The sequence below is a fragment of the Pituophis catenifer genome, unplaced genomic scaffold, assembly GCF_029215685.1.
Source record: "Pituophis catenifer annectens isolate HBS135680 unplaced genomic scaffold, rPitCat1.0.hap2 SCAF_1, whole genome shotgun sequence".
Taxonomy (NCBI): domain Eukaryota; kingdom Metazoa; phylum Chordata; class Lepidosauria; order Squamata; family Colubridae; genus Pituophis; species Pituophis catenifer.
This window is the reverse complement of record NW_027256881.1, coordinates 49824706-49849223: the sequence shown is the minus strand read 5'-3', so window position 1 is coordinate 49849223 and position 24518 is coordinate 49824706. Positions and strand designations below refer to the sequence as shown.

The 24518-nt window shown below is 38.0% G+C and overlaps 1 protein-coding gene across 1 annotated transcript; it reads left to right on the top strand.

Annotated features, from left to right (window-relative positions):
• The first annotated feature begins 713 nt into the window (after positions 1 to 713).
• SLC30A10 (solute carrier family 30 member 10) lies at positions 714 to 3964 on the top strand. The gene is made up of 4 exons (XM_070949107.1): positions 714 to 1272; positions 2045 to 2128; positions 2310 to 2549; positions 3477 to 3964. Exons 1-4 carry the CDS (start codon positions 714 to 716, stop codon positions 3962 to 3964), a joined length of 1371 nt encoding a protein of 456 aa, XP_070805208.1.
• The last annotated feature ends 20554 nt before the right edge of the window (positions 3965 to 24518 follow it).

Below are 24518 nucleotides of genomic sequence, written 5' to 3'. Positions count from 1 at the left end.
CAGTTGGCAGAACCAACTTTTAAGGCTCTTCCAAAAGGCCTGGCGAGTAGGGGTGGACCTCATCTCCAGCAGAATATTCCAGAGAGCGGTGGCCACACAGAAAATGCCTTCTCTTGGACCCCGCCAGTTAAAATTCTTTGACAGACCAAAGTAAGCCTTTTCTGCTGGATGGGCCAATCCCACTGGGGCAAGATGGCTCCTCAGATACCCTGGACCCTTTCATAAAAGGCTTTAAAGGTAATAACCAGCACCTTGAATTGGACCCAGAAGCAAATGCAAACCAGTGCAGCTCGCCTAGCAGCTGTTTTACATGAGTCATTCAAGGGACCTCCAGAAATATCCCCACCATTGTGTTCTGTATCAATTAATAGGTTGGTAGGAGAGAGAGAGAGAGAGAAAAAAAAAACTGAATTAGAGATGGACAAGGTATATCAAATAAACTGCTTTGATTGACTGGTCCAGAAGATTTGACAATGCCTAGTATTTACTAAATGTGTCCAGACCACACCTGCAAATTACCCCGACATCTGGCAATAAGGGCGTTCCCCGCCCCGTTATAAAGCAAAACGCAGAGTCACCATCGCCCGGACACTTGTCGCCAGTACCCTCCGCTCTCAGGAGAGGAAGGAAGGAGGCAGCTCACAGCCCGGCCAGGGACGAGTGCTGGAAGAAACTTAAGACGGTAGTGAAGAACGGCTGTTCCAGCTCTCCTCATGGGGCGCTACACGGGCAAGACGTGCCGTCTGATCTTCATGCTAGTAATGACAGGGAGCTTTTTCGTGACCGAGCTGGTGTCGGGCTACGTGGGCAATTCGATCGCGCTGGTCTCCGACTCCTTCACCATGCTCTCCGACGTGCTCGCTCTGTGCGTGGGCATCGTCACAGGACGCCTGTCTCACCAACGCCGTCGCCGTCCCGGCGCCTCTTACGGCTCCGGACGGGCCGAGGTGGTGGGCGCCCTCTGCAACGCCGTCTTCCTGGCCGCCCTCTATTTCACCATCCTGATGGAAGCGCTGCAGCGCCTGGCGAAGCCCGAGGCCCTCAGCAACGCCACGCTCATCCTCGTGGTAGGCACGATCGGCCTGGCCATCAACGTCGTGGGACTCCTCGTCTTCCAGGACTGGGCCTGTTGCTGCGGTCGACGGTCGCCGCCCCCGCCCTATCTTAGCTCCGAGGACAAGAGCCCAAGCCGAACCGTCGCTAGCAGCTCGATTGCCTTAAAGGGGATGGTGGAAATGAGCGGCAGCGCCGCTGAGCCCCGCCCGAAAGCAGGTGCCACCCGGTTGCCTCCCTGCTCGTCGTTCGCAGCATCTTCCCGCATTCCTTCCTTCCTTCCTTCCTTTTCTTTCAGCTGCCTTTTTCCTTCTCTCTCAGGTCTCCCCCAGTTCTGCCTTCTCTAATTAGTTTCACCAATTTCTCTTCGCCTTTTAAGGATTTTTTAGGTCATAATTTTTATACTTCCTTTCTTATTTCCCATTTTCTTTTGGAAAGTGTTGTGTTGCATGTGCTTCTTTCTGCTAATTCTTATTCATTCTTTTCTGATTATTCTATTTGCCTGTTCTTATTTATAACTCTCATTCCTACTCACATTACATTACATTACATGTATAATAATGTACTGGCAGAGTACTTGTATAATAATTTATTACTGAATAAAGCCAGAGAAATAATTGTATTTGTAACATTGGAGTAATTAAAGTAAACGGAAGCAATCTTTGTGTCAGTGTTTGTTTTAACAGTCTTTTGATACTATAAATCATTTTTTCTAAACTACAATTGTAGAAAAGAGATGTCAGAATTACTGGTAATTAGATGTCAGGTTGTATAAGGTGGTCTTTATGAATATTAAACAATTCCATTCAATTTCGCCCCATTGCTTGGTTGGCTTGTAATTATATTACACTTTGCATGTAGAGTGTATGCAAGCGTGAGTCATAAGTAACTTGCTAGTTCTGAATGATTAAGATAAGTTGGTTTTGAAAAGATTTGTATCTTTCTGTGTATAGAACTTATAAACAACACAGCGTTTCTTCTTTGAATGCAGGTGATTCTGCGGATACCCAGAAAAAACCTGAAGAGGATAAGAAACAGAAAACAGAAAAAAAGTCCGAAGCCTTGAACATCAGAGGTACTATATTAGAGTTGAAAGATTTTTCCAGAATAAGGCAGCCATAATTAGAGATGAGGTGTTCTTATTTATTGTTGCTCTCGATACAAGTTTATACAAAATTTTGAAATCTTAATGTATTCCAATATAGTTACTCAGTTTTTTTCTGGTTACCTAATGTTTTCCTTATGCTTTGTTTCAGGTGTTCTTTTGCATGTGATGGGAGATGCTCTTGGCTCAGTTATTGTTGTAGTTGCTGCTTCCATATTCTATATACTTCCTCTGGATGAGAACACACCTTGTAACTGGCAGTGTTACATTGATCCAAGCCTGACCATTGTTATGGTGTTTATCATACTGTCTTCAGCCTTTCCACTTATCAAGGAGACGGCAACCATTTTGTTGCAAATGGTCCCCAAAAATGTGAATATGCAAATATTGGGTAAGTTGCTTTAAGGACTGTTATGACCCTTAAAAGCTGGTGCTGTTTCTGGATTATACATTCACTGCAACATTACATGCTCAAGGGTCACACAGTGATATTTCCTAGCAACACGACTCAAATCTTAGAAGATTAATAAAGGCACATACAGTATTTTGAGAACAGCCCACATAGGAAGAATGAAGCTGTTGTTTGCAGAAATTCCTATACAACTTGTAGAATGGTTTATTGTTTTGCATTGTAGATTACAATCATATATGTGTGCGTGTGCATGTATGTATGTATGTATGTATATGTATGTTATGGTTGATTTTGTTTTTGAATTCATTCTTCTGAACCTGGAAATTTGGAATCAGATTTGCTTGCTGAATCAATCCACATTTTGTATGAAATATATCAATATGTGGAACGTGCATTCTTCAGTTTTTTAAAGGATATACTCCAAAGCAGCACTGAAATAAAAAATTCAAACATACTACAAACATACTACAAATTGATACTGTTTTTTCCCAGTTTTACTGGGTCATATGATCTTGTGATTTAGTTCATCCTGGTGCCCTCCAGTTCCCATTCAGCTCCCAGAATTCTCAAACCACCTGCAGGATATTAGGAAGTAGAAGTTGACTTTCTTTTGTTTCTTCCAATGTAATTATTAAAATCGGCAGGAGGAATTTCAACAGGTTCCATTCAACAGTCTCAGTCTCCTTATTTCTTAGACATGGACTCATCGATTCAGCTGGGGCTGCTTTCTGTTGTATCAGCCCTACATTATTGTACAGCCTGGAAAAGTTATGATCAGGTTCTTATTCCGTCCATTCGAATAGGCATTCTTTGTGTTTGTAGATGCAATTAAATATTAAATGGAATACTTTAGAACCTGGATACAAATCTGATTTTCACCTTGTTGGTATTTCTTCTTCTTCCCAGCAAACAAATTATTGGAAGTGCCAGGCGTTAGCAGCATTCATGAGCTGCATATCTGGGAATTTATCAAGGGGAAGAACATTGCCACAGTCCATGTCAAGTGTCACTCTACTTCTGACTACCCCATTGCTTCCTACAAAATGAGGGAGGTGTTCCATGAAGAAGGGATCCATTCAGTGACCATCCAACCAGAGTACCTAGACCACGATTGTCCTAAGGTCCTGTGCAGTACGCCATGTATCTCCAGATCCTGTGATCCTCAATTGTGCTGCAACCAGAAGGATGCTCTTCTTTCTCAGATGAATGGTTACAGTGAAACAATAGGCAGCTTTTCTCCATCACTGAAGAAGGTCTTTCAAAAAAAAGATGCCATAGAAATTCCTGTTGAACCTACGTGGGCTGAAGACGTGGTCAAAAAGAACAGTTGCTCCAAGGACAGTTATAAAGAAAAAAGTGAAACAATGCCACAAATAAATAACACTAAATTTTAGACTTTGGGGTAAATATATTTTAAATTCTTTTGTCTCAAAAAAAAGTTGGGGAGCTTCCTTATACAAAGCTTCCTTTGGTTGAAAAAGAAGTAGCTGTTGGCAAGTGTTTGCCATGTTTCTGGAAGGCAGTGGTTGAAAGTTGAATACCAAGTTGAATACCAAGTACTACAACTAAAACAGATGCCATTGGTTTCTTCTAAGGTCTAGTTGAAATGGGCAGCCATTTTCTTAATGTTGGGCAAATAAGCAATGCCAACCCTATTTGCTACCCTGCTCTGCAAAGAGAAACGGATAAAGCATTTATTCAATGAGTAGAGGTGTCTTCTGCTCAGATCATTCTTCAAACCTTGTCTTAATTGTTAGTGGAGGCATCTTTCAGATGCAAATAGAAATCTCAAGAAGGTTGAGATTTCCGTCTGGTTTAATGTATTAATTAGGATGCAGATTGCAAGCCTTACTCCTTTATGATTGTCCTAGCTTATGGCATATCTTTATTTTTCACTGAACTTTGTTTTTCTGTTTACTTGAAATAAATGAAAAGGAGAAAAGTGAGGAAATAGGCCCCATGGGTGTAGGGAATAAAAGAGTTAAATCAGCAAAAGAACAAAAAGCACAAAAAGTCACCTTTTTATGCTTCACAAATAAAGAACTATATTCTTAACTGAAATATGAATGGAGATATTCAAAATATTTTATTTTCTCCCCTGACTAGGTCTTTACATTTTCCTCATATTCCAGTAATTATAAAATGCTGGAATATTTTTTAGAAAACATTTGAAATAATTTATTGAATTATATGCCATGAGAGATAAAATGTGAGTTTTTCAATGTGCACTTATGTCATTTGTATTAAATTAGCAAAGAAGTAAAGCTGCGAGAACTAAGGATTTTCATTTGTCTTAGGCAGGGTAGAACATACCTCTGAGTTTGTTTTAATAGAGTAATTCTATGGATACACTGAGCATTTCCGATATTCTTTCTCTTTTGTAATATGGTGCTATTGAATGTATTTTTTTTAATTATTTTTTTTTAAATTCCTTCAAGCCATTTTTAAAAGAATTTTAGATTTTTGACTTGCTGGCCTGTTTTAAACCTCAATCCAAATAAATATACATAACTCTAAACCCTTTGAATACCTCCTTTAAGTACTGCCCTTATAGCCATGTAAATGGTTTGAGTGAGGCTGAATGGTGGTTGTCCTTCTGTTATCTTGAGTTTCTTTCATGTTTTCCTTTCTTTAAGTTTTTGTTGTTATTTATGTCTGATGTTTTTCGTATTGTGGTACGATTTGAATTATTTTGCTTGTACGCTGTCCAGAGCCACTTTTTGTGAGATGGGTGGCTATATAAATTTGCTAAATAAATATAATATAAATATAAAATTGCTAAAAAAATAAAATTGCTAGGAATATCTTACATGATTATTTTAGAAATTTCAGTACGCAGATAAAATCAGATCATAGTGTCTGGCTATCAGACGGTTTAGTCCTGATGAAAGAGGTGGGGATAGAAGAAAATACTAATCCATATAGCTGCCTACACTGAATATAATTCACCCCTATCCAGTCAGTACACTGGTATTCTGGTATTATTATTATGGACAGCAAAATGTAACCCTACTAAACAGATTCTGTGTATGATATCAAAGCTGTATTTATTTTATTTCATGTTTTGTTGAATGTTATTAATTTCACTCTGGGCTTTTGTAAGTTGAGAATTAGTAATTTAGACCCCAAAAAAGTTCTAGTTTCTTTTAATGAAACTACTGGCAAATGAACATTGGGTATCACCCATGAAATTAATGCTGCTGTTTGAAATTAATACTGTTCCATGCAAAATTTAATGGAAAGCAAATTATTGTAAATAATTTTTGGATAGATCAGCAGACTAATGCATTGTAATTTAACTCCAGCTGTCTGCAATTAGTAAGTTCGAATCTTGCCAGGCTCAAGGTTGACTCAGCCTTCCATCCTTTCTAAGGTAGGTAAATTGAGGACCCAGTTGTGGGGGCAATAAACTGACTTTGTAAAAATATACAAAAGTATGAAGGCTATTGCTTAACGCATTGTAAGCCGCCCTGAGTCTCCGGAGAAGGGTGGCATATAAATCAAATAAAAAAAAAATTACTGTCTGTGTACTCTATTTTTCTCTCATTTCAGTTAATGTTTGCTGTATTTGCACTTTTGTAGCATAAACTGGGATTATGAGGACCCAGATTGTTGGGAGCAATATGCTGACTTTGTAAACTGCTTAGAGAGGGCTGTAAAGCACTGTGAAGCGGTATATAAATCTAAGTGCTATTGCGGTTAGTATGTGTTCAGTACTAATACTGTTTTTAATTTTGTGTGTGTATGTATGTATGCCTATTTATATTGCCTTAATATAAATAGAAATTTTCTTCTTCTAAAACCTATAATGCTTTTTAAAACTATTGCATGAAATATATCCAAACGGGCAATAATGCTTTGTTGGGGTAGAAGTCATTGATGTTTTTGATTCCAAAAGTGTATATAATAAGTTCTTTTCATAAATACAGATAGTGCTCTTCTGTATTTTAAAGAAATGTACAATACTTATTTGGACTTTTTGAACTGTAATTCTTAATCAGAACATGGAAAATGAGGATAAACAACAGGACTTGTAAAAATATACAAATAAAAAGGGGCACAACGATAACCGATTTCAATTCTGTATCAGTAAAAAAGGTCATTGCATTTACAAATTCCTCATAATAAAATACAATTTTTTAGTACGAATTTCTTTGTTTGAGTTTGATCCATGCCAGATGAGACCAAACTGAAATGTAGTATTCTATTATTTAACCTGTACAAGTTGGGGGCACCCACCAAAATTTGCACTTTCCAGAGAAAAATCCATCTTTTGACTTTTATTATAACGTTGACCTGATTTTTCTCAACCACTTTACTCTGAGTAAATTTGGCTCTGGTGCATCATGTGTTTTGTGCCCATTGCATGTATGCTGCTTTCTCAGTATAAGTAGCCCTTAGAACTGTGTTTTTCTGTAAAATTATTGAACTACACATCTGGCATTTCCATGGCTTTATTGTGCTGATTAGATTTACAACTGCCATTTTATTTAGGCAAGACTTGTCACAAGGTTTATTGATTTATTTATTGGCAATGCCTTATATTGTTCAGCAATTAAGACTACTGAAATTTGGATGTGACTCCATTCTTCCACCAACTAAATCATGCATGTTGTATAATTTAAGATTTTTCTCTCTGCTTTTTGGTGGAGTTCCTGATGGCCTTGATACATCTATGATATCAGGAGAGGTACAGGATTTGATTCTTGTGAGAAATTGGAAGATCAAAAACCTATAAAAATCTTAACTAGAATATTACAAAGACTCCTGCAAATGTAATGACTTTTATGAATGTTTCATTACCAGATTATGGCTTTAGAATATAACATTTATGAATTGTATATTTATGATAAAGTATCATCTTTGGAATGTATGAAGTTTATGTTATGACTTCCTCTGAAGTCATTTTTACCTTCCATCAGGACAGCACAAAAACCCTTTGAAACTGAAATTTGTTTGGAAGTTTGAAATTTTAATTCTGACAATAATTTCTATGGGTTTTCAAGTACCAACCAATTGTTCTTGTGTTTGTGCACTTTATTTGTTGAAAATGACATAAAAATGCAATATATAACACTAATGTTATAAAAGTTTTATATAAATAAAATGTTTTATGTGCACAACTAGTTTTGCTATCTATTAAACAAATTATTTTTAGAAATATCAAGCACTATTACTTTCTTTATATTTTGTCCTCTCATTTATAACTGAAAACACACTTTTTGGAGAGTATTTTAGGAGGATATGTACACCATTTTACATGATATAAAAAGAGCTTTGTACCCTAGTGTATTTATCACATTTCTAGCAAAATGAGCCCTATTCCCTCATAAATTTACTTCAGCACCTTCCTATTGGAAAAAATATTCCACAAAGACCTGAGAAGTTAGATATTCCAAAGCCTTGAGTAATTCTGTTGATTTTTCCTTAGGGGAAAAATATACCATTTTGTTCAGGATTTAAAAACAGTACTATTTTTTTAAATAACTGGTATTTTGTAGCATAAGAATCAGACATGATTGAATGGAAGAAAATGCAGACATAATTTTCCAGAGTAGGCTAGGATCATTCAGCCTGCCCTGCTGCTCTACACTGTCTCCCCTCTTCCTCTCTGAACATCTGGAAGTTCAGCTATTGGCTGAGAACCTGCATCTCCTGAGACCAGGTTCTGGACCTGTTGTGGAAGGTCTTTGGTGCTGGATTTTGACTTTGCTTTAGCTGAGCTGCTTTTCACCCAGAAAGTGTCTCTGCCTGGAGCAAAAGAATGGGCATGCCTCTGAGAGGACAGATGTGGCTTTTTGGCTTTGTATGTTATTCTGCCTCTGTTACACACAAACCTTCTTATGCTTCCCTCATCATAACACTAATGTGTTGAGGTAACAAATGGACAATTAAATGAATTATGTGTGGTGCCACAGGGTTCAGCGTCTCATCTGTTTTTTTAACATCTGGCAAAAGGCATTATCTGGCAAAAGTAGGTAGCTTTTGATTTGGGCCCCACTGGTTCCAGGACTATATTATCTTTGGTGATGGGTGATGGTTAGGGTTGCACTATCCCATACAGACCAGTGCACAATCTGGAGGTCCTCCTAGAGCCACGACTCCTGTTCATCAAACAGATGGCAGTTGTGGCTAGGAGTACCTTTGCACAGCTTTACCTTGTGCCCAGTTGCACTTATTCCTGGATTGGCAGGCCCTGGTCACAGTCACGTCCTGGTCCCTTCCAGATTGGATTATGACAATGTACTCTACATGGGGCTCCCCTTGAAGAGTATTTGGAAGCTTTGGCTAGTAGAGAATGCAGTGACTTTAGCAGTTATATATGCCCTTAGAACAGCACATGTTGCTCTGTGAGCTGTATTGCCTACCAGTTTGCTTCCAGGTACAATTCAAGGATCTAGTGTTTAAGCCCTTCATGACACTGGAGTGGGCTACCTAAGGGACTGTATCTCCATGGTTACATCAACCTGCCCCATCTGAAAAAGAAGGCATGCTGCAAATACCATTGTTTAGGGACCTACATTTGGGTCCCAGGAGACCTGGATTTTCTGCGGTGGCATCTGCCTTATGGAACATTCTTCTCTTCAAAATTAAATCAGCTCTGTATCTTTTGATATTCTGACCGGCTGCCTATCCTTGGTTGGAAACCAGACTATTTTTGATGTTGTAAGTCGAAACAACCCTCTTCAGTTTGTATCCCTTATTATTTGAGGACTTTGAGCAGCTCTGGAATCTATAACTATATCGTATTAATAAAGGTGAACTGTATTTCCCATCTAATTAATAGACCAAAACATTCAGATTATTCAGGTTCAGTTGGATAGTTCCTTGGCTAGGCTTCAAAACATTTAGAGACTGTAGCAGCAATGATAAAAATGATGTTTTAATTTTAGTGCCTGTAATATCATTTCACGTAGTAAAAGTTTTCTAGATTATACAGCTTTGAACTCATGGTATACAATATAACTATAACTTTGTTTGCCAGGATTTGTGAAGACAGGACATAGTGGTGAACAATGACATCAGTCTTTGCATTTTAAAGGAAAAAAAAGTGCATTGATATTTTACTTAATTCAAATTGCATGCACCCCAAAGGAAGAAATAAACACTATTTTTTAAATTTTTGGTAAGAAGACGAGAATTTCATAATTTAGAACAAAGTCAAACACTTTTTCAAGGTCTGAATTAACACTTTCATAAACAGAGGGCAGACAGTGGAAAAAACAGTGGTGCAGTTGTTTCATTGAAATAAGTGGGGCTAGCATGTCTGGTGGTTTGAGTGGGGGGAATTAGATTTTCTAGATGATTTAAACCCAAATTAAGATCTACAGACTTGCTTGTTTTTTGTTATTCTGAAACACAATAGGAAATACATCTGTTTTGGTGGAGTTTGTCACTGAAATTGACCAGTATAATTTAAAAAAATAATTTGGACTTTACCAGTGTTGGATTGCCAACTCCGTCCAGACTTGCCAATGTTGATGTCTAGGCAATTAATCAAAATAATATTCCATCCTACTAACTAATCAAGGTGAACCTACTGAATTGTGTCCTATTAGTTGAGTCATTTAAAAATTCACTGTCTAAAGCCACTTTGTCCCTTTCATTCAGTTAGTTCCTTGTCCCTATACAATAACTTGTTGCAAAGGAATCCGCTGACTATTCTAAAATACAGAAATAGAATAGGAATGAATTACTGGTGAAATCTGAACCGGTTTACTATCAGTTCGCTGGCTGCGCATGCACAGTGTGCACCACGCACTAAATACAAGGTGCACATGTGCAGTGCACACCAAAAGGAGGCACGCAGTAAGTAGAATAGCACATGAGGGGGGTGATCAGCTGTGGCACGCAATCTTTTTTTTACTTTTAAAAGCATTGCTTTTAAAAGTAAAAAAAAAAGCCTCTGATGATCGCACTGCTTAGCTGGGATTGTCAGAGGCTTTTTTTTTTACCTTTTAAAAGCATTTTTTCTATATCCCAGCTGAGTTGCCTGATTGTCAGAGGCTTTTAAAAGCATTTTTTCTACAACCTCTTCGGCCAAAGAGGTAAAAAGAAGTAAAAAAAAAAAGCCTCTGATGATTGCGCGACTCAGCTGAACATGGTGGTGGGGGTGGGTGAGGGGGTGGGCGCAGGGATTTTTGCTACCGGTTCTCCGAACCACCCGCTGCCATCGCTACCAGATCGGGCGATCCGGTCCGAACCGGGAGCATTTCACCCCTGGAATGAAGTCTTACTTTTTTCTCTTCTTTACAAATAATGCAGGTTTAAATCCTGTGTCTACTATTAAAGGCATAGTATGAAGTAGAACTGAAAAACAAAATTTATTGATTGTTACTGGTTACGACAAAACACTTGTTGCTCCCATTAAAGAAAATGCAACTTTTGCATGGTGGCATTGTGGTTCTAAAAATGAAAACTCTCTGTACATGCAGTTTTAAATATATCACTTCAGATATTATAACTATGAAATGCTTGTTGATTCTTTTTGTTGCCTGCTATTTGACTTTGACAATCACATTCCTAAAATCTCCAAGTTGAGTTTAAATGCTGGTAACATCATGAATGCATCCATGTAATTTCTTGGTAACCATTCTGAAATTATTGGCAGTTCATATATGTTTAGAATTATTTAACTAATAAATACTAACCAGTCCAACTTGCTTAACTTTAGAGCTTTGGTTAGGTCAGTCGGTCAGTCTTGCCAACTGCTGAGACAATCATCTTTTTCTTCTCGGTAATACTTAGTACGTAACTTTGAACAAGTCAGGTACTTTCAGTCTCTCACTTTAGAGCAATTATTAGACCATTACAAAGGTCACAAATATATACAAATTTGGGAAATCTTCAGATTTCTTCTTTAAATAAGTTATTACAGAAAGATTTCTGTATATGTGAATGTGCCATGTGTTTTGGGAAACAGTGAAAGAAGTGAGAACAATTGCCTTCAGACATTGTGGGTGCTCTATTACTGGACGCTCTTAAGAAGAAATAGGACAACCATTTGTCTGAAATGATATAAGGTCTCCTGCTTAAGGAGATTGAACTAGAAGACCTCCAAGAGTCTTCTCTTCTCTTCTCTTCTCTTCTCTTCTCTTCTCTTCTCTTCTCTTCTCTTCTCTTCTCTTCTCTTCTCTTCTCTTTTCTTCTCTTCTCTTCTCTTCTTCTCTTCTCTTCTATTCTATTTTCTTATCTTCTCTTCTCCTCTCTTCTCCTCCCCTCCCCTCCCCTCCTCTCCCCTCCTTTCTTTCTCCTCTCCTCTCCTCTCTCTTCTCCACTTTTAGTAGCATACAGATTTTCAAAAAACCATTACTGTAGGAGAAAGTTTGATTTAGCATAGAACAGGCAAGAGTTCTAAAAGCTCTAGTTTCTATCCACAACATTTTTTCATATGTCAAGATAAGTTAAAAGATGAGGCTTCAGTTGCATGGTTGTGGCCATCATCCAGACTTTTTTGGTCCATGCCCCATCTCATTGGCAAACCTGCAGTGTTGCCTAGATATCCATAATTTTCCATGAGAGAAACAGATGAAGACCTTGCCTGGATATGCTTTGTGTTAACGAAGATAGATAAAATCACCCAACAGAAATGCAAAGAAATAAGGCATACCATATTGCATTTCAAAGTATAAGTGGGATGCTTTTTGGTTATATGGAATAGAGTATTTGCTTTGTTCACAAATATTATTTTCTCCATTTCTGCAGTCATCTGTTACTTCTGTTTCAGACACTTCAGCATGAATTGGAGGAACAATCAGTCCCAAAGCATACGTGACTACAAAGCAAGAAAATGTGTCATAAACAAAGCCAATCACATTTACCACTGAGGTAAATGTCATTTGAGAAAGCAGGGAGGGATCTCACAGAGTAGAAAGATGGAAAAAAATGACCTTTGTTCCCTCATAAACTTATTTGAGCACCTTCTCATTTGAGGAAATTGGTTCCAAAGACCCTGAGAACTGAGATTTTCTAAAGCTTTGAATAACTCTGTTGATTTTTCCTTATGAAAGAAAAAAAAATTGTTCAGAGGTTTTTTTTAAAAAAATATCATTTTAAATAGCTGGGATTTTGTAGCAGACATAGTTTTCCAGGATATACCAGGATGCTGCTCCACACCATCTCTTCTCTCCTCCTCCTTTTTGACTTCTTGTGTTCAGCTCTTGGTTGGTCAGAACCAAGACTGCGGGAACTGGTCTAATGAAGAGAAGGATCAGGGGTGACACGATAACAGTCTTCCAATATTTAAGGGGCTGTCACAGAGAAAAGGAGGTTAATTTATTCCCCAAAGCATCTGAACACAGGACAAGTAGTAACAGATAGGAACTTATCAAGGAGAGATCCAATATAGAACTAAGGAGAATTTTCTTGACAATGAGAACAATTAATGGGTGGGTGCACCATCACTGGAGGTTTTTAAGAAGAGACTGCACAACCATTTGTCTGGGATGGTATATGGTCTCCTGCTTGAGCAGGGAGTTGGGATAGAAGACCTCCAAGGTCAGTTCCAACTCTCTTATTCTGTTAACCTGCACCTCCTAAAACCAAAAACTGGGGCCTTTTATGGAAGGTTTTTGGTGTCTGGCAGCTTTGGCTTTGATGGAGATGCTTTTCACTCAGAAAGTGTCTGTTCCTGGAGCAAAGGAATGGACATGCCTGTGAAAGGACAGGTGAAACAGTTAAACTGTTTCACATACAAGTCCTCCCACATTATCCTCACTGTTAACACTTTGAGGTAACAAGTGGACAATTGAAGGAAATGTCTTTGCTTCAGTTCATTTTTTTTCCAATCTAAGTTTTTTTATGAAATCAAACTATTAAACATATTGTGCAACATTGCCCATGATATGCGTTCTCTATTTCCCTGGAACAGGGGTGTCAAACTGGCGGCCCATGGGTTAGATGTGTCATATGCAGGCAAGCCCACCCCAGCTCCGTGAAGGGAAAAACATTGTGAAATGTCACGTGACGGCAATGTGACACCGCACATTTGACACCCATGCCCTAGAAGATCTGCATAAAGCAATGCAAGAGGCAATCACCTGGATAGTTAAATTAGATATCCTGTTATGAGGCCACTGCCATACCCCCATAGAAGTTTTACTTATAATTACACAGATTGTGTGTATATGTTTACTTCTCTTCTGTCATGTTCTCATCATATGCTAAATAATAATATGAAACCAAGGGTGGCTTCATGCCCCTCCTCCCCACACTTGGTATTTGGTGTTTGCTCTTTCACAAATCTCTACTGGGGCAGTTTAAGGGCTTTCAGAAAGTACCTCCCAAAGTCCGTTGTTTTATTTTCTGTTATAGTATATTTTCTTTACATTCTTCCAGGAACAAAGTACAAACATATCTATTTGATGACAGGTTTTCCCAACTGGGATCTTTCTGAATGTTAGTTTGCAGCACTGATTATCTTCAACAGTTGTGGTTTGACTGAAGAACAGTGGCAGTAGAAGTGTGTGTGTGTGTGTGTGTATGTGTGTGTGTATGTGTATATGTGTGTGTGCAAAATGCTATAGGAAAGAAAATAACATCCAATTCACATATTCTATGTTTGATAATATCATTGCTATTTATCTAACTATGTAAGTAATCCCCCTGGTAAGCAGCTCACTATAAAAGTGAGATATAAATATATTTACAGACCAAACTACTTAAAATGTCTCTTAGTTTTTGAAAAATTCTAGTCCTATACCTTAGCAATTTCAGTATGCTGAATATATTAATATCATAGGTAAGGTGGAACATTGTCTGATGTCCTTGATGCTGTTTTGGAAAAAAAAAAGAGATCTTAATGACAATCAGCTCAAAGATAACAGAGTTTACTATAATTGAAGCATTTACCTTTGATATAAGTTGTGCGTCACAACTGAGATACAGAAAAAAAATAAACTCAGAGACAGGCAATTAAAAGTTTGATAATCTTAACCAAAAGGTAGTTACCATAGATCTTTATTCTTTTACTTTTTGCCTGATCAGGAAACATGCATAAGCGTTTTTAAGAAAACTCCGAAGGGTGGAGGGTTTAAAAAGAAAATGATCATCCAGGTCTCACCTCACAGATGTTTCTGAGGATGGGATTTAGTTGCTAATTCAGTATTAAGTCTGAGGGAAATTGATATTGAGAAACAGTCAAGATGGTTCTTCATGTACAGTAATTGGCAGTAGGATGGCAAGATATTTGAACATATTTTTATAGAAAAATATTGTACCCATGTAGATCTGTGCTCTTTAATTTTATTCCCTCAGTAGTCATAGAAGGCAGATAGAAAAAATATACTACTTTGTTAGAAAATATTATCTTTTGTGGAGGGGATGTAATTGAAACACTAGTTCGTGTCCCCTCCCCCCTTTTTTTAGAACAGGCTCTTTCTTTTAAAATAATTTTCATGTTACTTTGTTATATCAAGAAATTTGTAAAATCCTTGCTTGCTCAGATTATGTTAGTTATTTTTTTTTTTTTGTCAAATTCTGCCTGGCTCTTCTTGGGTCTGCTAATGAAGCATCATAAACTAATTAATTCACTAACTACCTAACATGATTGTGAGATGGGCAGTTATATAAATTGAATGAATTAATAATATTATTTAGGGAAAAATGAGTTGTAGTTAAGAAGAACAGTATTTCTGAAGGATTATGATTATTAATATGAATTAGACAATCCATGCCCTATGGGCTCATCATTTTAGGATCTTCTTCTTCCTTTTCCTTCCTAGAATTCCTGCTGGTTTCCCCATTTCCCTATTCCTGCTGATTTCCCCATGTATTGCTTTTGGGAAGCTTGCAGAGAAATAGTCAGCAGGGAAGCCAGCAGGAAGTTGCAAGTCTAAGGCCAGCAGGCAGGTAAGTGGCTGCTGCCTGATGGAGAAGGGAGTAAGGGGTGGATCATGAAGAATATGCAGGGGTGCATGAAGGTGCTGTATGGGTTGGGAAGGGTGCATGGGTGTGCACAAGAGATGCTGAAATGGTCAAGGAAGGCACATGGGTGGGCAGTGTGGGTCAGCAAGGGTGCATAGGGTAGGTCAAGAAGAATAGGGACTCAGGAGTGTGGGATTAGAGGTGGCATGGATCAAGTATGGTGCATGGTGGTTGCCAGGATATGTAAAAGTGTCATGCAGGTCAGAAACAGCACATGGGACAGTGTGCATTGGGAGGGGTGCATGAAGGGGATCACAGGTCAGGGATGACACATGGAGGTGCATGACAGGTGCCATGCCGGCCAAGAAGGGTATGCAAGGGTTGCTGCATGAGTTGGGGGGTGCAGGAAGGGTATGCAGGGTGCTGTGTGAGTCATGGAGGGCACATGGCAGGTGCTGTAGTTTGGGAAAGATGTGTGGGGATACACGAGAGATGACACATAGGTTGGGGAAGATGTGCAGAGAGCCATAGATGGGGAAAGGAAGGAAGGAGTGTGTGAGTGGTCAGGAAAATGTCACAGAATGTTGAAAATGAGGTTCATGTGCCAGCAGCAGCCCGGCAACACTGAAATAGGCACAACTATCTGAAATGTCATTCCCTTGGGAATAATGGATCCTGACAGTCTGTAAGTTAATCAATTTGAGGCAGTGGTGGGTTGCTCCCAGTTCTGTCCGGTTCTATAGAACCGGTAGTAAAACCAGCGGGAGGCTCCGCCCACCCGCCCCGACGTCATCAAGGGTGATCTGCGCATGCGCAAAAGCACGCACACGCACACTCCCATTGCAAACCGGTAGTAAAGGTAAGTAGAACCCACCCCTGATTTGAGGTACTTTTTTTTTTTTTTTGCTAAAGTTTACCTTATGAGGTCCTTGTTGGCTCAGTTAAAAGTTACAGACACGAGAGTTTTAGTAGTATAAATATTATATTATTTAACTAAAAGTGCACTTTCAGGTCCAAAACAGGATCCTGTCATTGCCTTCTCTCTATAACATTTTTGTGATAGAACTAAACAGCTGCTGAAGAATTCATGTCCATCTTTACCTGCATTATTTTGGTGATTCAGTCCATTTTCATCCAGTGGGCTACTTTGTTCTATGCTGGATGAAATAGGGAATGTTGGATTCATAAGGGACAATAACATGAAGCAACTGAAGTAACCTAGTTATTGAGGAAGAGCAGATATTTGAGGACGGGGGACAGCCTTATTCAAAGCTATAAATGTTGTGTGGTCTGGTTTGGCAGGATGGAAGCTTCCCATTCTTGATTTACAAGGTATCTCCTAAAATATCTTTCCCTCTAAGGACTACCTATCATTACTGCAGAATGTCAGCAAGAAATATGGATAATGTATCTACTTTTAAGCTACTATAAGGCAAAGGCTGATTTTCTAAGTAACAAAGCTCATTTCTTTGTCAGTCCATGCAGCACTTTCCATGGCCATTGACGCAAATTGCTAGCCTATTTATATGTAGTTATCAGGAGAGGGCAGGATGAATGAACTAAGTTGCTTTGTTATCAATCCTCCTTAGAAACTAATTCATATACCTGCAGTGTAAGTTCCTATTTGTATCTCTGATGAGATGACCAGCAAGACTTTGGAACTGCTCTTTGCATATAATAAGCAGAAAACTCTAAAAGAAGCATTTTATTTATGGTTTATGACATTTGCATAACTCACCTACTGATTCTGCAAACTAGCCAACAGTTATGTTCATATTCTTGGAACAGAAAATCAATAGTTAATAGCTATATGTTCCAAAGGCCGCTGAATTTCTAGTTGGTGTTGTTGGATGGAACTTCATTTGCATGTCATTCCATCTTATGTGAGCCAGATAAGAATTTCTTGAAAGGAGAATAATGATTTAGAATTTTCTTCAGAAATAAACTATTTTGAGAGCACCAATTACTTGAGCTTTAGCTGGTTAGAAAATCTTTACAACAGAATTATAGTATTTCAATAATCAGATCAGAGTTAATAAACACTATGAGTTTTCAGATATACAGACTTAATTTACAAGGCTAACCAATAAATTCAAGAGGTTCTTTTAAATTCAGCTTAAATGATTCTGCTGTCCAATCAGTGATTAGATCAAATTTCAGATTTAACTATAATACAAGACAGAACTTGGATGCCAGGCACAAAAAATTGAGAGCCAGAGTTAGGTCCAAAATGAGTATAAGTTTATTCCATGCTAACTCTAAACAAAAATCTTAACTACTAATGGTCAAGGCAAATTGATGGTAGAGTCAATGGAATTTAGGAGGGCTGGACTTAAATCTCTTCTTTTTCTCATATTGGCAACTTAAAGATGTGGGAGCTGACATAAGAACTGTCAGTTGGGAAATTTTGGTAATTGAAGTCCTCATACCTTAAAGTTGTCAAGTTTGAAAAGCATTGGTGTATTAGGAATTCAGCTTTCTGGACTTCAGATACAGGTAGGAGAGATGAAATAGTTGCTCAGCCCAAGTAAAAAGTAGGAGAAGGAGATCCAAGAATAACCCTGCCTTGACCTTACTGTCTTTAAAAAGGAATAGTGAAGGTTTTGGACCTGCTCTCAAAATTCTGTTTCCACAGAACAATAAAGTAGCATTCCTGGAATACTGACATTAATTTACCTAAATGCATTATTACTTTGCATTCTCATGTGCTTCTCATCTCTACACTCTCCTAGTTACCCCTTCACTATAAATCCAAAACTATTCACTTTCACAGAGTGAACAGTTGAAGTAAGATTGAACTAATTTTTCAAGTTCTTTTTCCGGTGAAGGACGGTTGGGGTTTTTTAGATTGCGTATTTTTTAATATTGTAAGCTGCCCAGGCTCATCAGGTGTGAGTAGGGTGGCCATATAAATTAAATATACAAATTTCCTAGCCAGGCAGAAAGGTTCTAGTAGCCCCACCATCCCCAAATTGATATTCTTTCGTTGCATTGGCCTGTGCTCTGATGGGGCTTTCTGAAAGTTATGGTCCCCAAACATTGGTGGAATATCAGACTGCAGGAGACAGCATACAGAGAGACCAGGGAAGGAGTTTAGATTTATTTTCAGTAGTTCACTCTAAACTTTGCTCCCACTTCACAATCCAGAACATGAGGGCATGGATTGACTTAAACATTTTTTTTTACTACCAGTTCTGTGGGCATGGCTTGGTGGGTGTGGCATGGCTTGGTGGGCGTGGCAGGGGAAGGATACTGTAAAATCTCCATTCCCACCCCACTACAGGGGAAGGATACTGTAAAATCTCCATTCCCACCCCACTCCAGAGGAAGGTTACTGCAAAATACCCATTTCCTCCCGATCAGCTGGGACTCAGGAGGCAGAAAATAGATGGGAGCGGGGCCAGTCAGAGGTTGTATTTACCGGTTCTCCGAACTATTCAAAATTTCTGCTACTGGCTCTCCAGAACTGGTCAGAACCTGAATACCACCTCTGGCCTAAACCAGTTCAGTCCATATGCACCAATGCTTTGATAAAGAAAGAAACTCAATGCAAATGCCAATTACTTGTGAAAAAGGTGAGTGGTTGGGCCTAGTTTTTGTAAAGCTCCTGTAATATTCATCTATTAAAAAGTCAAACAAGTGAGCCTCCTCCCTGTATAGAGGAAGGAAGTTCACCTATGTTACAGATTATCATGAGGTGCTTTACCAAACATACTTCTGTCCCAAGCAGTTTTCTCCTAGAAGCACACCTTTAAGCCACATGTTCTCACATCTGCATTTCATTACAAACCATTGCCAGCTGTTAAAACATCTTCTTTTTATTTCTGCAAGGAAGCTTCAAAGGCATGAGTCAATAGGCATCTATCTAAAGTGTATTACCAAAAAGGCAAGTTTGTAAGAACTGCCCCATGCTCTAACCACAGAGTCCTGTAAATATTCATGATAATCATTTTATAACAAGAACCAAATGTGTTTTATAAAATAGTTATCATATTCAACTCCTTCATGTGTTTACAGGGTTTTATCTTTTAAATGAAATAAAATATTATGGCCATTCCAAACTCTGATATACATGGCCAGTTTATGCAATATGTTTTTATTGCCAGCCAGCAATAATACAAAGAAAACTTTGTATCTATGCAGTTCTAATAAACACACCCCATATGGCAAAATAAGAGATACGTGGCAACCCAAAATTTCTCATGAGGTTAACTCTGTATCATCACTGAAGGGATTTGGTGACAAGAATGCAAATACAGACTCTTGCATTTATTTTATGTTCTGTTAAATTTGAAATGCTTGTTATTGTTGCTGTAGCCATTCTTGTCTCCATTACTCTTGCAATCACTTTGACACCCTCACACCCCCTGCCAACCCAGGCTGAATACCCTCATGGTATCTTCTTTGGGGATTTAACTGAAATGTGGGAAGGCAGAAAGACTACAGAATATATCTGAAGCTGCCTGAGGTTGAGAAGCCAGTTTCCTTGAGATTTCCCAAGCAGGGACTCATGGAGAAATTATAGAGAGTGGAATAAAGTGATTCCTCACCCCCCCCCAGAACTTCTGAGAAAAATATTAAAAATACACAAGGTAAAATAACAAAGGTTTTTTTTAAAAAAATTAATGGATAATTTGAAATTTGCTTTGTTAATAAAAATATGAAATTAGAAGATCAAATAGAACTGATGGAGAAAACTGATTTTAAGATTGAGAAAAAAGTAAAATATTTGGGTGACAAATATAAACTGTATGTTATTTCAAAATAATTCTGTTAATACATGGAATGAAATTAAGAAGGACATGTTAAGATCGGAGAAATTAAATTTGTCAATATTGGGGATAATCTCTGTGATAAAAATGAATGTTTTATATGATGCATTTTTTATCTACTGTATATCTATACAAAGAAAGGCAGAAGCCATTCTTTTTCCTTTTTTTTTCCTTTTCCCCTTTCTTCTTACTGTGGTTTTTGTCTGGTTTTTTTTTTTGCACTTTCTTTTTCTTGATTGTTTACTTTTTATTCGTGTTTTTGAAATTTAATAACATCATATTAAAATGAATGTTTTTGCTAGAATGATATTTTTGTTTCAGATTATACCTGTTTTGGCAACTGATATACCATTCAAATAATGTCAGAAAGATATATTTAAATTTGTAGATCAGGGAAGGAGGGAATATAAAGTGTAAAAGAAAGAGAAGGATTACATTTACTGGATTTGAAATTGCATTCCACCTCTTGTTGCAAAGAAAATGATGGATAAAAGAATGGATGTTGCTGAGATACAAAATACCTTTAGAGTTAGAAGATCACAACCTGAAGTTTGGCTGGCATAGATATTTATGGTACAATAAAATGAAAATTAATGTAAGATGTGCCATATTGAGAATATGGAACAGATATAAAATCAGGTTGTTCTACCCATTATAGAGGAATGGTTGGTGAAATTGACAAGAAATGAACTTGTGATTTATGATTTTGTTCATTAGATAGAATTACAGGGCACTTTGACAGCTTTTATCTGCACTATCTGATAAATAATCAAGATAAATTTATTTCTCTAAAAGTAGCAAAATTTGCCTATCGTATGTGTAAGCTTTGCCCACAAATGATTGCTAATAGTTCTTGTTATTAGAGGATAGCTCTGCTTTAATTTTATTGATTGTATTTTATTGGTCTATGATGAAAATATAATTCTGTTTATCTGACAGCATAGGTTATAGAAAGAAGAGAGTTGTATTATAGCTTTAGAGAGGTTAAAATATAACTTGCTTATAATATGACTGTGGTGAAGGATATTAAAAGCCAGTTATCCATGTCTTTATCTTTCTCAATATCTTGTTCTTTTATTCTACTTTACTTTCTTATTGAATTTTTAGCTTTTTCTGTTTTTTCCTTGTTCACATTTTCTGTTCTAATGTACCGTCTTTCCCCCCAAATAAGACCCTGTCTTATATTTTTTTGAACCCCAAAATAAGCGCTTGGCCTTATTTTCGGGGAGATCTTATTATTTTGGGCAGTGGTGGGTTCCGCCCAGTTCCGCCCGGTTCTGCCGAGCCGATAGCGGTGACGATATGATGTCACCGAACTGGTTCTGCCCCTTAACCCTAACCCTAACCCTGCCCCCCAGCGTTATTCTTACCTTTTATTTGGCCCCACCCCCAATCTATTGCTGCCTCCTGAGTCCCACTGATGGCTAGAGGGAAAAAAATTGTTTAAACTCTTGCCGCAGGGCTTCAAAGGGCCACTCTACAGCTGAACAGTGTTATAAAAAAACAAATGAGTAGACAGGTGCCTGCAAAAATAAATAGGTAGACCAGTGCCTGCAAAAATACATGAGTAGACCAGTGCCTGCAAAAATAAATGGGTAGATTGGTACAGCTCTGCAAGCAGTTAAAAGCCTGGTAGACCAGTACCTCTGCTAAATCCTAAATAATTGTCACATGACCATCAAGCCATGCCCACAAAATAAGCCACGCCCACAGAACAGGTAGTAAAAAAATTTAGAACCCACCCCTGATTTTGGGGTTCATGGAGCAAGATGGGGCTCCTCTTGTTGCCTTACCTGATTTCCAGCTCTGCGTTTAAATATTTTCAGGGAGGGCTTATTTTCAGGAGGAGGCTTATTTTAGTGCATGTGCTCAAAAGCCCAATTGGGCTTATTATCAGGGGATGTCTTATTTTGGGGGAAACAGGATAGTTTGTTATAGTTCTTACAATTGTTCTTGAAACTTTTAATTATGGAGGGGGGGGAGAGAGGGAGGGAGAGAGAGATCCCAAACAGGCTCCTTCATATTCCTAGCAGCCAGCATGATTCTCTTGCCTCTTTCCTTTGAATATTCATTTTTAAAATAAACCTCTAATTGTAAACAAATAAGACTAGCTTACTATTTGTATTAAAGTAACTATAACCCTCCAGTTCTACAAACAGTATTGTGTGGATGTATAAACTTTAGACCATACCACATTTTTGAACGAATGATATGAATCTTTTGGTATCCTGGAGTGACACTTGTTCATAGCAGTTCATTCTTTTTCTCTCATATACATCTAACTGGGTGGTCTGTATAAGAATGTGGTAAATTTCAAAAGCACAGTACTGTTTTAAACAAATCATCTTTCCTCTTCCTCTTGCCAAATGCCCAAAGAAATAGCTAGGCCACGGAGCAGTTTCAGTCCTCTTCTCCACTGCATTCTTTAACCTCAATCTTCCCCAGTTGATGCTTGGGGCAATTTCCTCCCCGGTGAAAGCCTGTCACCATTTCTTTCTTGCTGTTGGTCAAGAGTCACTGACTCCTAATTCTTGATAGTCCTTGAAGGACTAGGGGATACATGATAGCAGTGTTCCAATATTTGAGGGGCTCCTACAAAGACAAGGGGGTCAAACTATTTTCCAAAGCACCAAAAGGGAAGCTGAGATAGAAACTAAGCTAGGAGAGAAGCAACCTAGAATTAAGAAGAAACTTCCTAATGGTGAGAGCAATCAACCAATGGAACAGCTTGCCTTCAGAAGTTGTGGATGCTCCATCACTGGAGGCTTTCAAAAAGAGAATGGATAATCATTTATCTGAAATGGTATAGGATCTCCTGCTTGAGCAGGGGGTTGGACTAGAAGACCTCCAAAGTCCCTTCCAACTCTATTATTCTATGTTCTATGATTTCTTGATTCCTTTGTCCCTCTGGAGTGAAACCTAAGCTGAGTAGAATACCTTCTTTGATTTATGCTTACTCAAAGTAAATTTTCCTTTCTGATTTTTAAAAATAAGTCTTGATATTTTGGATAATATCTAAAATGACTCAGCCTTTCATCCTTCCGAGGTTGGTAAAATGAGGACTCAGATTGTTGGGGGCAATATGCTGACTCTGTAAACAACTTAGGGAGGGTATTAAAGCACTGTGAAGCGGTATATTAGTCTAAGTGCTATTGCTATAATTGATTGTGGTATCCCTAGTCATGTTAGAAGACAATATTGATAGTATTTTGACTAGTCTCTTTCAAAGATGAGGACTAAAAGCTGCTTTTAGGGGGAAAAAAGACAGTATAATAATGATGTAAATTTCTAACCATGTAAGCTGGTTAGGAAGGGGGAAATGTGCCAGGGAAGAAGTGTTGCAGTTTCAAGAACTCTTCTTTAGGGATAGGGATAGGCAAAAAATATGGTGGAACGGGAAGTGTACTATGTTTATGTCAAGTGATGGATATTTTTTTGTGAATGTTAAATAGGTCTGAAGTGGTGCAGAATATAGTTCATGCACAATAAAGATTTTCGAAAGCTAGTAAGATGAAGGACGTATGTTTTTGTAAATGTACTTAAAAATATAAATTCTAGAGATTAAAAATTAAAACCATTTCTATTCTGAGATATAGAGGTTCCTTGGCTAATAAACTTTATTCAGTCACTCTGAATAAATTATAATTTAAGCAGTTTAATGTCAAATATCTATTATCCACTAGATGGCAGGATTTCATAGATATTTTCATTTGAGGTCCCTTTGCAGACCAAAACCTAACTTCTGAAAAAGTGTCAAAACACCAGTTCCCTGGTTTCTCCTAATTTATTTGTGAGCCACAGTTGAACCCACCACCTCCATCAATCTTTTGTTTCCTTAAAATTCCTGCATGGCAGCAAATGATCTGCTGATCCAGTTATTTAGTTTATGTATCACTTGGATATGCTTTTTAAAGGGTCCCAAAAAACCCAGCTATAACATCAGAAACATAACATTTTCACTGAGAGACAAACATCATCAAATAAGAAAGATATTACATCAACTGCACCAATAATGCAATTATATGCATGCCAACTGAGAATGCATATATGCAAATACTTTGTTTATTCCTAGCTAGTGCCCATGGGATTACAGCCTCAACCTGTAGATGCTGTATAAAAAAGGAGAGCACCAGGGGTGGGTTCTAAATTTTTTTACTACCGGTTCTGTGGGCATGGCTTATTTTGTGGGCATGCTTGATGGTCATGTGACAATTCTTTAGGATTTAGCAGAGGTACTGGTCTACCAGGCTTTTAACTGCTTACAGAGTTGTACAGGTCTACCCATTTATTTTTGCAGGCATTGGTCTACTCA

Coding starts and splice junctions, on each gene's coding strand:
- SLC30A10 (XM_070949107.1), top strand. CDS start 714: ATGGGGCGCTACACGGGCAAGACGTGCCGTCTGATCTTCATGCTAGTA. Junction 1,273..2,044: donor TGAGCCCCGCCCGAAAGCAG/GTGCCACCCGGT, acceptor CTTTGAATGCAG/GTGATTCTGCGGATACCCAG. Junction 2,550..3,476: donor TGTGAATATGCAAATATTGG/GTAAGTTGCTTT, acceptor TCTTCTTCCCAG/CAAACAAATTATTGGAAGTG.